Source organism: Haliotis asinina, chromosome 13, assembly GCF_037392515.1.
Source record: "Haliotis asinina isolate JCU_RB_2024 chromosome 13, JCU_Hal_asi_v2, whole genome shotgun sequence".
NCBI lineage: Eukaryota > Metazoa > Mollusca > Gastropoda > Lepetellida > Haliotidae > Haliotis > Haliotis asinina.
In genome coordinates, this window is record NC_090292.1 from 8,162,826 (window position 1) to 8,178,997 (window position 16,172).

At 36.6% G+C, this 16,172-nt stretch overlaps 2 protein-coding genes across 2 annotated transcripts in view; one reads left to right on the top strand and one right to left on the bottom strand.

Annotated features, from left to right (window-relative positions):
* The window catches only part of LOC137259203 (superkiller complex protein 8-like), a 440,560-nt gene that overhangs the window by 61,806 nt on the left and 362,582 nt on the right, over positions 1-16,172 (top strand). The window lies entirely within an intron of this gene.
* Positions 13-16,143, bottom strand: LOC137260405 (myosin-11-like). Its single transcript, XM_067798068.1, has 14 exons — positions 16,023-16,143; positions 14,411-14,437; positions 13,892-13,942; positions 13,313-13,498; positions 12,870-13,025; positions 9,609-9,659; positions 9,030-9,167; positions 8,587-8,742; positions 7,457-7,516; positions 4,747-4,932; positions 4,304-4,459; positions 1,043-1,093; positions 464-649; positions 13-176 (listed from the first exon to the last, which is right to left on the bottom strand). Exons 1-14 carry the CDS (start codon positions 16,141-16,143, stop codon positions 13-15), a joined length of 1,689 nt encoding a protein of 562 aa, XP_067654169.1.

The following is a 16,172-nucleotide window of genomic DNA, read 5'->3' on the forward strand; positions in this document are numbered from 1 at the left end:
ATATATTTGTTTTTACCAACCTAACTGTTCCTCCAGGTTCTTTATGTACTTGTTCTTCTTCACCTGTTCACCTTCAAGGAGACAACACTTAGAACACTCCTCCTCCTCATCTACCCTTCTCTTTCTTGGCTGTTTTACAGCCATTGTGGGATGCCGCTTGCTGTTTGTGGGGACAGCTGTTTTAAACAAGACAGTTTTCCGAAAATTAACGAAGCTTGAACATGAAAGACATGTAGTTATGTGATATGACCATTGAGTGTTGAAAAATATGAGGAATCCATGCACTCTGTTCAACCTCCAACATGTCATGTGTACTTGCACGTCTAAACATGAAGGATCTATCAGCTTCAACTCATAAACAACGCAGAATAAACAGTTAAGACATAAAATTGTCTTCAACTTTTCTTTCGGGCTTTTCCTGTAACAGTAACAAATAAACATCCAATTCCTGATTCTCAATTACCCTCAAAATTTGTTTCTTCATTTTCGCTTGTCTCTGTTTCTGAGCTGAATGGGAACTCAAGGAGATCGTCCATCTCCTCCAGGACCCTCTCTTTGGATCTTTTCAAGGCCTCAACCTTCTCTGCCTTCTCCTGACAAGCTTTCAGGAGGGCATCCTTCTTAAGTGCATCTCGCACACTTTCTTGAACTGAAAATTATTTATTGATTTGTACTCACAATTATGTTAATAATAAACTTTTCTAGAAAATAGGTAACAATAGTATTTGGTAAGATATCCTTTTAATTTAAAAAAAAAAAACATTAAAAAAGAATGTAAACAATATTTACAGTATACCTAAACAACTGAAGTCTGTGTAGATATTTGCTATTGTGCAGCTATGTTGTTTCCATTAATGAGATAAACACTGGTAACAAATCCTAGCATCACCTGTTATCTTTACTAAATTATTTCTGATAAATTGCTTAAGATTTGGAGACATGTATGACAGAGAGAGAGAGAGAGTGTGCAAGTGAGTGTGTGTGTTTCAGTCAATGTCAAACAATGTCATGAAAAAATGTCAACTTCTTAATGCAATCTTACCTGGGTTGGAAGGTATTGTGGTAGTTTTCACTTTCTTTCGTCTTGCAGTTTCTGTTCACAAAAACAAATTCATAACAATTTCGAAAATTATTCTTTTTGTTTCAAGTAAAAAATAATATTTATTATTTCAACTCAGTTATTTGTTCCTTGCAATCATCATTCCATCAGAAAGAACCAAACTATACATTACTGGTTACCCGTCAGAGAGTTCAGATTCCTTTCTTTCTGAGCTTTGTATTTTTCACCGTAGCTGTTCCCGTCCACATTGAGTGCTTTTTGTCATCTGAAATAGACAAAAATTTATGTCAAATACAATCCATTAATTCTACAATCTATGAATAATTACTTGTTTATTTCCCTTCCAAATATCATTTTAATTTGTATATGTGACCTAGATCAGTACGTCTGATGTTAGAAGTTTTGATGTAATTTAAAGGAAAGGTTTCAGCTGGTATATATAAAAATAATAATTCACTTGTAAAGCATCTAGTTGTAGTACCCAGCTGACTTGTTGCTCACTTGACGCTGATTTGTGATCTGAGCTCCATGCACATGACAACCACCACAAAAATACCTAAACCGTACCAAAAAACTACAAATTTAGTGCAAGATCACTTAGCATAAATATATTTATATGTATATATATGCCCACCTGAGATACAGATGATGTCAGCGATGTAGAGTTTCCCAGAAAACTTAGCCTGTACCCGATCACCAGGCTTGTATTTCCAGGCTTCTTTTCTTGGTACACAAATTGTGTGTGTCGATTGGACACTGAAGGCCGATTCCTCCGCCCAGAACTAGGCTACAAACTTGCATGAAGACATGTTGAAATACTGCTGGTATGGATATACTTGTTTTGATGAAACTGTGAAATTGCCAACACAAAGGGGTAATGTACACATTCTGTGATGAGAGATAGCAACTTCATTGTCCTTTTCAGCACATGACACAGTGAAAACTTTTCACTTGTTTCATGCAGCTACCAATATTCCCAGTTACCTTCATATTCAAAACAATGAATATTTCAGAATAAAAGAAAAGTGATAAATTATCAGGCCATTGCTGATAGCACTGGAGACATAGTGATGGTGACAGTGCATTGTAAGGAGAGCAGTGAATCCAATAAACTAAGTTACTTACTTAATTTCTGTGTATCTGAGTAAACATTGGAAGGATGACTTAATGAAACACAGACCACTGCATATGCAGTTACCACAAAAATCTAATATATAATATATTAATTCAAATATTTATTATTTAACAAATCAAGATACTCTTCAAATGAGAGGTAGATTCAGAGTCTTGTGTCGTCACTGGCGCTGATGGAACAGTGTTGTTTGAGTTCGGATCAGTCGAGACTGAGACGATGAATATTTCTTTCACAAAACAATACATACGTCATAACTACTGGCCTCAATTTTCGCCTTTACCACATGTTTTGCCTTTCAATATTATAGATGATAAAATTCTAAATACATGTCTGATGGAAGTAGTGTTAAATATACGTGGTTCAGTTTGATTGAACTCTTCATCTTGATCGGGTGTCTATCCAAGACAAAAGTGTTCCTAAATTCAGTCACTGACACTGATGGAAACGTGTTGTTCAGGCTCGGATCAGTCGAGACTGAAACAAGGAATATTTTATTATCCCTGTGGCATGTAATTGCTCTCTTTTTAACACGATCAGAAGTCTATATATGTTTGGATGGGGATGGCCAGCAAGCTTGTTTAATTTGCTGTACCATCCCTCTACATGGTTGGTAGTTCTGGGGCCGTCATTGTTGTAGTGGTTCCAGCACACACGTGGTAAGCCTTCTACCCACTGCTCAGTCACGTAGTCAGCAAATCTGCGAACAGGGTCTACATGGCTTGGTCCAGAGTCTAAAGCCTCAAACCAGACATCAATAGATTCTATTTCTTTCAAATATTAATAATTACATAGTTAACATACCTGCGTGTTCCTCATTGTAATGGACGGGATGGGTGTCACTTCTTCTGTGCAACGTGTTTCTTCACTCCTTGAAGAAAAAATTGAATGTCTGGAGTATGGTGGTCGGACTGATGATTATGTGGTTTGCCAAAGTTGGTGTTTAAGGTTGCTGGACAACCAATTGTGTGTGTAGCTTACATCTCCAGTAGATAGTATCTTTGTAGCCATTCTTCTTGGTGTACTCGAAACCAGCATGAACTAACATACAACCACCAACAGAAGTAGGAAAGAACCGTATCTGAATGTCGGCATTTGCCATTTTGACATTTTAACTGATGATGTCACGCCTTTTTATGGACCATTAAATTAAGTTCTCTCAAAACCCTGAACTATTCATGACACTCATTGTAGCTCACCAAGAGATCTTGAGCTGGCCCTAATTACGTGAACACATTTCAGTGACAGACTATGATCCCACAGCCCTAATCTCTTAATCCCCCTAAAAAATATTTAGAGCTGGCTGAGAACACCCCATTAATTACACCTGCTTCTAGCATTTCATCGATGGCTTTGTTTACAGTTTCTCTCTTATTCAAGGTTGTACAGTAAGGTTTTAACTTATAGGGGCATGGTCACAGTATCAGTGTGCAAGGTCCTTGTCACTGGTGTGTTTATCTCTGCTAGTTCGATGTTCTTATCAGTGTCGGCAGATACCTGGTTATTTGCCATTACATTCTGTGTCTGCAACTGATCAATTTTTGCAACAATACATCCACGTTTTACGGTAAACGTCTTGTTGGTGTCATTCACTATCGTTATTAGTGCGTTTCTTTCTTTGGAAATAGTAAATACTGATTTTATAATCATAAGGCCTGGTTCAGACAAAATAAATCCTGTTTCTAATGGGGAGACTTCACGTATCATATTAGGTTTAAAATATGGATTATCTTTGCACTTTGCCTGACACATAACCATTGTTTGGGGTTTGACTACTTGTTTTTGAGATAGTCTTCTGACCGATGATACATGATATCATCGTCTAATCTGACATAAGTTTTTCCAGTTCTTATACAAGCTAAATCGAAGTACATGTGTACGCCATGTTTGTACATAAAATCTTTACCTAAAATAAAGTTTCTGTTCATATCTTTGTAACAGAACAACCTTAAGTGTTTGCATGAGTCCCAGATTAGGTTTCATTGCTCATTTTATGTCACACAAACCTCTTGAATCATTTGAACTATGAAGTGAAAACACAGTAAAATATATCCTTTGAATTCACAATTAATTCATTACATATATCATTCAATATATTTGTTTTTACCAACCTAACTGTTCCTCCAGGTTCTTTATGTACTTGTTCTTCTTCACCTGTTCACCTTCAAGGAGACAACACTTAGAACACTCCTCCTCCTCATCTACCCTTCTCTTTCTTGGCTGTTTTACAGCCATTGTGGGATGCCACTTGCTGTTTGTTGGGACAGCTGTTTTAAACAAGACAGTTTTACGAAAATTAACGAAGCTTGAACATGAAGGACATGTAGTTATGTGATATGACCATTGAGTGTTGAAAAATATGAGGAATCCATGCACTCTGTTCAACCTCCAACATGTCATGTGTACTTGCACGTCTAAACATGAAGGATCTATCAGCTTCAACTCATAAACAACGCAGAATAAACAGTTAAGACATAAAATTGTTTTCAACCTTTCTTTCGGGTTTTTCCTGTAACAGTAACAAATAAGCATTGAATTCCTGATTCTCAATTACCTTCAAAATTTGTTTCTTCATCTTCGCTGGTCTCTGTTTCTGAGCTGAATGGGAACTCAAGGAGATCGTCCATCTCCTCCAGGACCCTCTCTTTGGATCTTTTCAAGGCCTCAGCCTTCTCTGCCTTCTCCTGACGAGCTTTCAGGAGGGCATCCTTCTTAAGTGCATCTCGCACACTTTCTTGAACTGAAAATTATTTATTGATTTGTACTCACAATTATGTTAATAATAAACTTTTCTAGAAAATAGGTAACAATAGTATTTGGTAAGATATCCTTTTAATTTTAAAAAAAAAAACATTAAAAAAAAATGTAAACAATATTTACAGTATACCTAAACAACTGAAGTCTGTGTAGATATTTGCTATTGTGCAGCTATGTTGTTTCCATTAATGAGATAAACACTGGTAACAAATCCTAGCATCACCTGTTATCTTTACTAAATTATTTCTGATAAATTGCTTAAGATTTGGAGACATGTATGACAGAGAGAGAGAGAGAGTGTGCAAGTGAGTGTGTGTGTTTCAGTCAATGTCAAACAATGTCATGAAAAAATGTCAACTTCTTAATGCAATCTTACCTGGGTTGGAAGGTATTGTGGTAGTTTTCACTTTCTTTCGTCTTGCAGTTTCAGTTCACAAAAACAAATTCATAACAATTTCGAAAATTATTCTTTTTGTTTCAAGTAAAAAATAATATATATTATTTCAACTCAGTTATTTGTTCCTTGCAATCATCATTCCATCAGAAAGAACCAAACTATACATTACTGGTTACCCGTCAGAGAGTTCAGATTCCTTTCTTTCTGAGCTTTGTATTTTTCACCGTAGCTGTTCCCGTCCACATTGAGTGCTTTTTGTCATCTGAAATAGACAAAATTTTATGTCAAATACAATCCATTAATTCTACAATCTATGAATAATTACTTGTTTATTTCCCTTCCAAATATCATTTTAATTTGTATATGTGACCTAGATCAGTACGTCTGATGTTAGAAGTTTTGATGTAATTTAAAGGAAAGGTTTCAGCTGGTATATATAAAAATAATAATTCACTTGTAAAGCATCTAGTTGTAGTACCCAGCTGACTTGTTGCTCACTTGACGCTGATTTGTGATCTGAGCTCCATGCACATGACAACCACCACAAAAATACCTAAACCGTACCAAAAAACTACAAATTTAGTGCAAGATCACTTAGCATAAATATATATGTATGTATATATATGCCCACCTGAGATACAGATGACGTCAGCGATGTAGAGTTTCCCAGAAAACTTAGCCTGTACCCGATCACCAGGCTTGTATTTCCAGGCTTCTTTTCTTGGTACACAAATTGTGTGTGTCGATTGGACACTGAAGGCCGATTCCTCCGCCCAGAACTAGGCTACAAACTTGCATGAAGACATGTTGAAATACTGCTGGTATGGATATACTTGTTTTGATGAAACTGTGAAATTGCCAACACAAAGGGGTAATGTACACATTCTGTGATGAGAGATAGCAACTTCATTGTCCTTTTCAGCACATGACACAGTGAAAACTTTTCACTTGTTTCATGCAGCTACCAATATTCCCAGTTACCTTCATATTCAAAACAATGAATATTTCAGAATAAAAGAAAAGTGATAAATTATCAGGCCATTGCTGATAGCACTGGAGACATAGTGATGGTGACAGTGCATTGTAAGGAGAGCAGTGAATCCAATAAACTAAGTTACTTACTTAATTTCTGTGTATCTGAGTAAACATTGGAAGGATGACTTAATGAAACACAGACCACTGCATATGCAGTTACCACAAAAATCTAATATATAATATATTAATTCAAATATTTATTATGTAACAAATCAAGATACTCTTCAAATGAGAGGTAGATTCAGAGTCTTGTGTCGTCACTGGCGCTGATGGAACAGTGTTGTTTGAGTTCGGATCAGTCGAGACTGAGACGATGAATATTTCTTTCACAAAACAATACATACGTCATAACTACTGGCCTCAATTTTCGCCTTTACCACATGTTTTGCCTTTCAATATTATAGATGATAAAATTCTAAATACATGTCTGATGGAAGTAGTGTTAAATATACGTGGTTCAGTTTGATTGAACTCTTCATCTTGATCGGGTGTCTATCCAAGACAAAAGTGTTCCTAAATTCAGTCACTGACACTGATGGAAACGAGTTGTTCAGGCTCGGATCAGTCGAGACTGAAACAAGGAATATTTTATTATCCCTGTGGCATGTAATTGCTCTCTTTTTAACACGATCAGAAGTCTATATATGTTTGGATGGGGATGGCCAGCAAGCTTGTTTAATTTGCTGTACCATCCCTCTACATGGTTGGTAGTTCTGGGGCCGTCATTGTTGTAGTGGTTCCAGCATACACGTGGTAAGCCTTCTACCCACTGCTCAGTCACGTAGTCAGCAAATCTGCGAACAGGGTCTACATGGCTTGGTCCAGAGTCTAAAGCCTCAAACCAGACATCAATAGATTCTATTTCTTTCAAATATTAATAATTACATAGTTAACATACCTGCGTGTTCCTCATTGTAAAGGACGGGATGGGTGTCACTTCTTCTGTGCAACGTGTTTCTTCACTCCTTGAAGAAAAAATTGAATGTCTGGAGTATGGTGGTCGGACTGATGATTATGTGGTTTGCCAAAGTTGGTGTTTAAGGTTGCTGGACAACCAATTGTGTGTGTAGCTTACATCTCCAGTAGATAGTATCTTTGTAGCCATTCTTCTTGGTGTACTCGAAACCAGCATGAACTAACATACAACCACCAACAGAAGTAGGAAAGAACCGTATCTGAATGTCGGCATTTGCCATTTTGACATTTTAACTGATGATGTCACACCTTTTTATGGACCATTAAATTAAGTTCTCTCAAAACCCTGAACTATTCATGACACTCATTGTAGCTCACCAAGAGATCTTGAGCTGGCCCTAATTACGTGAACACATTTCAGTGACAGACTATGATCCCACAGCCCTAATCTCTTAATCCCCCTAAAAAATATTTAGAGCTGGCTGAGAACACCCCATTAATTACACCTGCTTCTAGCATTTCATCGATGGCTTTGTTTACAGTTTCTCTCTTATTCAAGGTTGTACAGTAAGGTTTTAACTTATAGGGGCATGGTCACAGTATCAGTGTGCAAGGTCCTTGTCACTGGTGTGTTTATCTCTGCTAGTTCGATGTTCTTATCAGTGTCGGCAGATACCTGGTTATTTGCCATTACATTCTGTGTCTGCAACTGATCAATTTTTGCAACAATACATCCACGTTTTACGGTAAACGTCTTGTTGGTGTCATTCACTATCATTATTAGTGCGTTTCTTTCTTTGGAAATAGTAAATACTGATTTTATAATCATAAGGCCTGGTTCAGACAAAATAAATCCTGTTTCTAATGGGGAGACTTCACGTATCATATTAGGTTTAAAATATGGATTATCTTTGCACTTTGCCTGACACATAACCATTGATTGGGGTTTGACTACTTGTTTTTGAGATAGTCTTCTGACCGATGATACATGATATCATCGTCTAATCTGACATAAGTTTTTCCAGTTCTTATACAAGCTAAATCGAAGTACATGTGTACGCCATGTTTGTACATAAAATCTTTACCTAAAATAAAGTTTCTGTTCATATCTTTGTAACAGAACAACCTTAAGTGTTTGCATGAGTCCCAGATTAGGTTTCATTGCTCATTTTATGTCACACAAACCTCTTGAATCATTTGAACTATGAAGTGAAAACACAGTAAAATATATCCTTTGAATTCACAATTAATTCATTACATATATCATTCAATATATTTGTTTTTACCAACCTAACTGTTCCTCCAGGTTCTTTATGTACTTGTTCTTCTTCACCTGTTCACCTTCAAGGAGACAACACTTAGAACACTCCTCCTCCTCATCTACCCTTCTCTTTCTTGGCTGTTTTACAGCCATTGTGGGATGCCACTTGCTGTTTGTGGGGACAGCTGTTTTAAACAAGACAGTTTTACGAAAATTAACGAAGCTTGAACATGAAAGACATGTAGTTATGTGATATGACCATTGAGTGTTGAAAAATATGAGGAATCCATGCACTCTGTTCAACCTCCAACATGTCATGTGTACTTGCACGTCTAAACATGAAGGATCTATCAGCTACAACTCATAAACAACGCAGAATAAACAGTTAAGACATAAAATTGTTTTCAACCTTTCTTTCGGGTTTTTCCTGTAACAGTAACAAATAAGCATTGAATTCCTGATTCTCAATTACCTTCAAAATTTGTTTCTTCATCTTCGCTGGTCTCTGTTTCTGAGCTGAATGGGAACTCAAGGAGACCATCCATCTCCTCCAGGACCCTCTCTTTGGATCTTTTCAAGGCCTCAGCCTTCTCTGCCTTCTCCTGACGAGCTTTCAGGAGGGCATCTTCTTAAGTGCATCTCGCACACTTTCTTGAACTGAAAATTATTTATTGATTTGTACTCACAATTATGTTAATAATAAACTTTTCTAGAAAATAGGTAACAATAGTATTTGGTAAGATATCCTTTTAATTTAAAAAAAAAAAAACATTAAAAAAGAATGTAAACAATATTTACAGTATACCTAAACAACTGAAGTCTGTGTAGATATTTGCTATTGTGCAGCTATGTTGTTTCCATTAATGAGATAAACACTGGTAACAAATCCTAGCATCACCTGTTATCTTTACTAAATTATTTCTGATAAATTGCTTAAGATTTGGAGACGTGTATGACAGAGAGAGAGAGAGAGTGTGCAAGTGAGTGTGTGTGTTTCAGTCAATGTCAAACAATGTCATGAAAAAATGTCAACTTCTTAATGCAATCTTACCTGGGTTGGAAGGTATTGTGGTAGTTTTCACTTTCTTTCGTCTTGCAGTTTCTGTTCACAAAAACAAATTCATAACAATTTCGAAAATTATTCTTTTTGTTTCAAGTAAAAAATAATATTTATTATTTCAACTCAGTTATTTGTTCCTTGCAATCATCATTCCATCAGAAAGAACCAAACTATACATTACTGGTTACCCGTCAGAGAGTTCAGATTCCTTTCTTTCTGAGCTTTGTATTTTTCACCGTAGCTGTTCCCGTCCACATTGAGTGCTTTTTGTCATCTGAAATAGACAAAATTTTATGTCAAATACAATCCATTAATTCTACAATCTATGAATAATTACTTGTTTATTTCCCTTCCAAATATCATTTTAATTTGTATATGTGACCTAGATCAGTACGTCTGATGTTAGAAGTTTTGATGTAATTTAAAGGAAAGGTTTCAGCTGGTATATATAAAAATAATAATTCACTTGTAAAGCATCTAGTTGTAGTACCCAGCTGACTTGTTGCTCACTTGACGCTGATTTGTGATCTGAGCTCCATGCACATGACAACCACCACAAAAATACCTAAACCGTACCAAAAAACTACAAATTTAGTGCAAGATCACTTAGCATAAATATATATGTATGTATATATATGCCCACCTGAGATACAGATGACGTCAGCGATGTAGAGTTTCCCAGAAAACTTAGCCTGTACCCGATCACCAGGCTTGTATTTCCAGGCTTCTTTTCTTGGTACACAAATTGTGTGTGTCGATTGGACACTGAAGGCCGATTCCTCCGCCCAGAACTAGGCTACAAACTTGCATGAAGACATGTTGAAATACTGCTGGTATGGATATACTTGTTTTGATGAAACTGTGAAATTGCCAACACAAAGGGGTAATGTACACATTCTGTGATGAGAGATAGCAACTTCATTGTCCTTTTCAGCACATGACACAGTGAAAACTTTTCACTTGTTTCATGCAGCTACCAATATTCCCAGTTACCTTCATATTCAAAACAATGAATATTTCAGAATAAAAGAAAAGTGATAAATTATCAGGCCATTGCTGATAGCACTGGAGACATAGTGATGGTGACAGTGCATTGTAAGGAGAGCAGTGAATCCAATAAACTAAGTTACTTACTTAATTTCTGTGTATCTGAGTAAACATTGGAAGGATGACTTAATGAAACACAGACCACTGCATATGCAGTTACCACAAAAATCTAATATATAATATATTAATTCAAATATTTATTATTTAACAAATCAAGATACTCTTCAAATGAGAGGTAGATTCAGAGTCTTGTGTCGTCACTGGCGCTGATGGAACAGTGTTGTTTGAGTTCGGATCAGTCGAGACTGAGACGATGAATATTTCTTTCACAAAACAATACATACGTCATAACTACTGGCCTCAATTTTCGCCTTTACCACATGTTTTGCCTTTCAATATTATAGATGATAAAATTCTAAATACATGTCTGATGGAAGTAGTGTTAAATATACTTGGTTCAGTTTGATTGAACTCTTCATCTTGATCGGGTGTCTATCCAAGACAAAAGTGTTCCTAAATTCAGTCACTGACACTGATGGAAACGTGTTGTTCAGGCTCGGATCAGTCGAGACTGAAACAAGGAATATTTTATTATCCCTGTGGCATGTAATTGCTCTCTTTTTAACACGATCAGAAGTCTATATATGTTTGGATGGGGATGGCCAGCAAGCTTGTTTAATTTGCTGTACCATCCCTCTACATGGTTGGTAGTTCTGGGGCCGTCATTGTTGTAGTGGTTCCAGCATACACATGGTAAGCCTTCTACCCACTGCTCAGTCACGTAGTCAGCAAATCTGCGAACAGGGTCTACATGGCTTGGTCCAGAGTCTAAAGCCTCAAACCAGACATCAATAGATTCTATTTCTTTCAAATATTAATAATTACATAGTTAACATACCTGCGTGTTCCTCATTGTAAAGGACGGGATGTGTGTCACTTCTTCTGTGCAACGTGTTTCTTCACTCCTTGAAGAAAAAATTGAATGTCTGGAGTATGGTGGTCGGACTGATGATTATGTGGTTTGCCAAAGTTGGTGTTTAAGGTTGCTGGACAACCAATTGTGTGTGTAGCTTACATCTCCAGTAGATAGTATCTTTGTAGCCATTCTTCTTGGTGTACTCGAAACCAGCATGAACTAACATACAACCACCAACAGAAGTAGGAAAGAACCGTATCTGAATGTCGGCATTTGCCATTTTGACATTTTAACTGATGATGTCACGCCTTTTTATGGACCATTAAATTAAGTTCTCTCAAAACCCTGAACTATTCATGACACTCATTGTAGCTCACCAAGAGATCTTGAGCTGGCCCTAATTACGTGAACACATTTCAGTGACAGACTATGATCCCACAGCCCTAATCTCTTAATCCCCCTAAAAAATATTTAGAGCTGGCTGAGAACACCCCATTAATTACACCTGCTTCTAGCATTTCATCGATGGCTTTGTTTACAGTTTCTCTCTTATTCAAGGTTGTACAGTAAGGTTTTAACTTATAGGGGCATGGTCACAGTATCAGTGTGCAAGGTCCTTGTCACTGGTGTGTTTATCTCTGCTAGTTCGATGTTCTTATCAGTGTCGGCAGATACCTGGTTATTTGCCATTACATTCTGTGTCTGCAACTGATCAATTTTTGCAACAATACATCCACGTTTTACGGTAAACGTCTTGTTGGTGTCATTCACTATCATTATTAGTGCGTTTCTTTCTTTGGAAATAGTAAATACTGATTTTATAATCATAAGGCCTGGTTCAGACAAAATAAATCCTGTTTCTAATGGGGAGACTTCACGTATCATATTAGGTTTAAAATATGGATTATCTTTGCACTTTGCCTGACACATAACCATTGATTGGGGTTTGACTACTTGTTTTTGAGATAGTCTTCTGACCGATGATACATGATATCATCGTCTAATCTGACATAAGTTTTTCCAGTTCTTATACAAGCTAAATCGAAGTACATGTGTACGCCATGTTTGTACATAAAATCTTTACCTAAAATAAAGTTTCTGTTCATATCTTTGTAACAGAACAACCTTAAGTGTTTGCATGAGTCCCAGATTAGGTTTCATTGCTCATTTTATGTCACACAAACCTCTTGAATCATTTGAACTATGAAGTGAAAACACAGTAAAATATATCCTTTGAATTCACAATTAATTCATTACATATATCATTCAATATATTTGTTTTTACCAACCTAACTGTTCCTCCAGGTTCTTTATGTACTTGTTCTTCTTCACCTGTTCACCTTCAAGGAGACAACACTTAGAACACTCCTCCTCCTCATCTACCCTTCTCTTTCTTGGCTGTTTTACAGCCATTGTGGGATGCCGCTTGCTGTTTGTGGGGACAGCTGTTTTAAACAAGACAGTTTTACGAAAATTAACGAAGCTTGAACATGAAAGACATGTAGTTATGTGATATGACCATTGAGTGTTGAAAAATATGAGGAATCCATGCACTCTGTTCAACCTCCAACATGTCATGTGTACTTGCACGTCTAAACATGAAGGATCTATCAGCTTCAACTCATAAACAACGCAGAATAAACAGTTAAGACATAAAATTGTTTTCAACCTTTCTTTCGGGTTTTTCCTGTAACAGTAACAAATAAGCATTGAATTCCTGATTCTCAATTACCTTCAAAATTTGTTTCTTCATCTTCGCTGGTCTCTGTTTCTGAGCTGAATGGGAACTCAAGGAGACCATCCATCTCCTCCAGGACCCTCTCTTTGGATCTTTTCAAGGCCTCAGCCTTCTCTGCCTTCTCCTGACGAGCTTTCAGGAGGGCATCCTTCTTAAGTGCATCTCGCACACTTTCTTGAACTGAAAAGTATTTATTGATTTGTACTCACAATTATGTTAATAATAAACTTTTCTAGAAAATAGGTAACAATAGTATTTGGTAAGATATCCTTTTAATTTAAAAAAAAAAAACATTAAAAAAAAATGTAAACAATATTTACAGTATACCTAAACAACTGAAGTCTGTGTAGATATTTGCTATTGTGCAGCTATGTTGTTTCCATTAATGAGATAAACACTGGTAACAAATCCTAGCATCACCTGTTATCTTTACTAAATTATTTCTGATAAATTGCTTAAGATTTGGAGACGTGTATGACAGAGAGAGAGAGAGAGTGTGCGAGTGAGTGTGTGTGTTTCAGTCAATGTCAAACAATGTCATGAAAAAATGTCAACTTCTTAATGCAATCTTACCTGGGTTGGAAGGTATTGTGGTAGTTTTCACTTTCTTTCGTCTTGCAGTTTCTGTTCACAAAAACAAATTCATAACAATTTCGAAAATTATTCTTTTTGTTTCAAGTAAAAAATAATATTTATTATTTCAACTCAGTTATTTGTTCCTTGCAATCATCATTCCATCAGAAAGAACCAAACTATACATTACTGGTTACCCGTCAGAGAGTTCAGATTCCTTTCTTTCTGAGCTTTGTATTTTTCACCGTAGCTGTTCCCGTCCACATTGAGTGCTTTTTGTCATCTGAAATAGACAAAATTTTATGTCAAATACAATCCATTAATTCTACAATCTATGAATAATTACTTGTTTATTTCCCTTCCAAATATCATTTTAATTTGTATATGTGACCTAGATCAGTACGTCTGATGTTAGAAGTTTTGATGTAATTTAAAGGAAAGGTTTCAGCTGGTATATATAAAAATGATAATTCACTTGTAAAGCATCTAGTTGTAGTACCCAGCTGACTTGTTGCTCACTTGACGCTGATTTGTGATCTGAGCTCCCTGCACATGACAACCACCACAAAAATACCTAAACCGTACCAAAAAACTACAAATTTAGTGCAAGATCACTTAGCATAAATATATATGTATGTATGTATATGCCCACCTGAGATACAGATGACGTCAGCGATGTAGAGTTTCCCAGAAAACTTAGCCTGTACCCGATCACCAGGCTTGTATTTCCAGGCTTCTTTTCTTGGTACACAAATTGTGTGTGTCGATTGGACACTGAAGGCCGATTCCTCCGCCCAGAACTAGGCTACAAATTTGCATGAAGACATGTTGAAATACTGCTGGTATGGATATACTTGTTTTGATGAAACTGTGAAATTGCCAACACAAAGGGGTAATGTACACATTCTGTGATGAGAGATAGCAACTTCATTGTCCTTTTCAGCACATGACACAGTGAAAACTTTTCACTTGTTTCATGCAGCTACCAATATTCCCAGTTACCTTCATATTCAAAACAATGAATATTTCAGAATAAAAGAAAAGTGATAAATTATCAGGCCATTGCTGATAGCACTGGAGACATAGTGATGGTGACAGTGCATTGTAAGGAGAGCAGTGAATCCAATAAACTAAGTTACTTACTTAATTTCTGTGTATCTGAGTAAACATTGGAAGGATGACTTAATGAAACACAGACCACTGCATATGCAGTTACCACAAAAATCTAATATATAATATATTAATTCAAATATTTATTATTTAACAAATCAAGATACTCTTCAAATGAGAGGTAGATTCAGAGTCTTGTGTCGTCACTGGCGCTGATGGAACAGTGTTGTTTGAGTTCGGATCAGTCGAGACTGAGACGATGAATATTTCTTTCACAAAACAATACATACGTCATAACTACTGGTCTCAATTTTCGCCTTTACCACATGTTTTGCCTTTCAATATTATAGATGATAAAATTCTAAATACATGTCTGATGGAAGTAGTGTTAAATATACGTGGTTCAGTTTGATTGAACTCTTCATCTTGATCGGGTGTCTATCCAAGACAAAAGTGTTCCTAAATTCAGTCACTGACACTGATGGAAACGAGTTGTTCAGGCTCGGATCAGTCGAGACTGAAACAAGGAATATTTTATTATCCCTGTGGCATGTAATTGCTCTCTTTTTAACACGATCAGAAGTCTATATATGTTTGGATGGGGATGGCCAGCAAGCTTGTTTAATTTGCTGTACCATCCCTCTACATGGTTGGTAGTTCTGGGGCCGTCATTGTTGTAGTGGTTCCAGCACACACGTGGTAAGCCTTCTACCCACTGCTCAGTCACGTAGTCAGCAAATCTGCGAACAGGGTCTACATGGCTTGGTCCAGAGTCTAAAGCCTCAAACCAGACATCAATAGATTCTATTTCTTTCAAATATTAATAATTACATAGTTAACATACCTGCGTGTTCCTCATTGTAAAGGACGGGATGGGTGTCACTTCTTCTGTGCAACGTGTTTCTTCACTCCTTGAAGAAAAAATTGAATGTCTGGAGTATGGTGGTCGGACTGATGATTATGTGGTTTGCCAAAGTTGGTGTTTAAGGTTGCCGGACAACCAATTGTGTGTGTAGCTTACATCTCCAGTAGATAGTATCTTTGTAGCCATTCTTCTTGGTGTACTCGAAACCAGCATGAACTAACATACAACCACCAACAGAAGTAGGAAAGAACCGTATCTGAATGTCGGCATTTGCCATTTTGACAATTTAACTGATGATGTCACGCC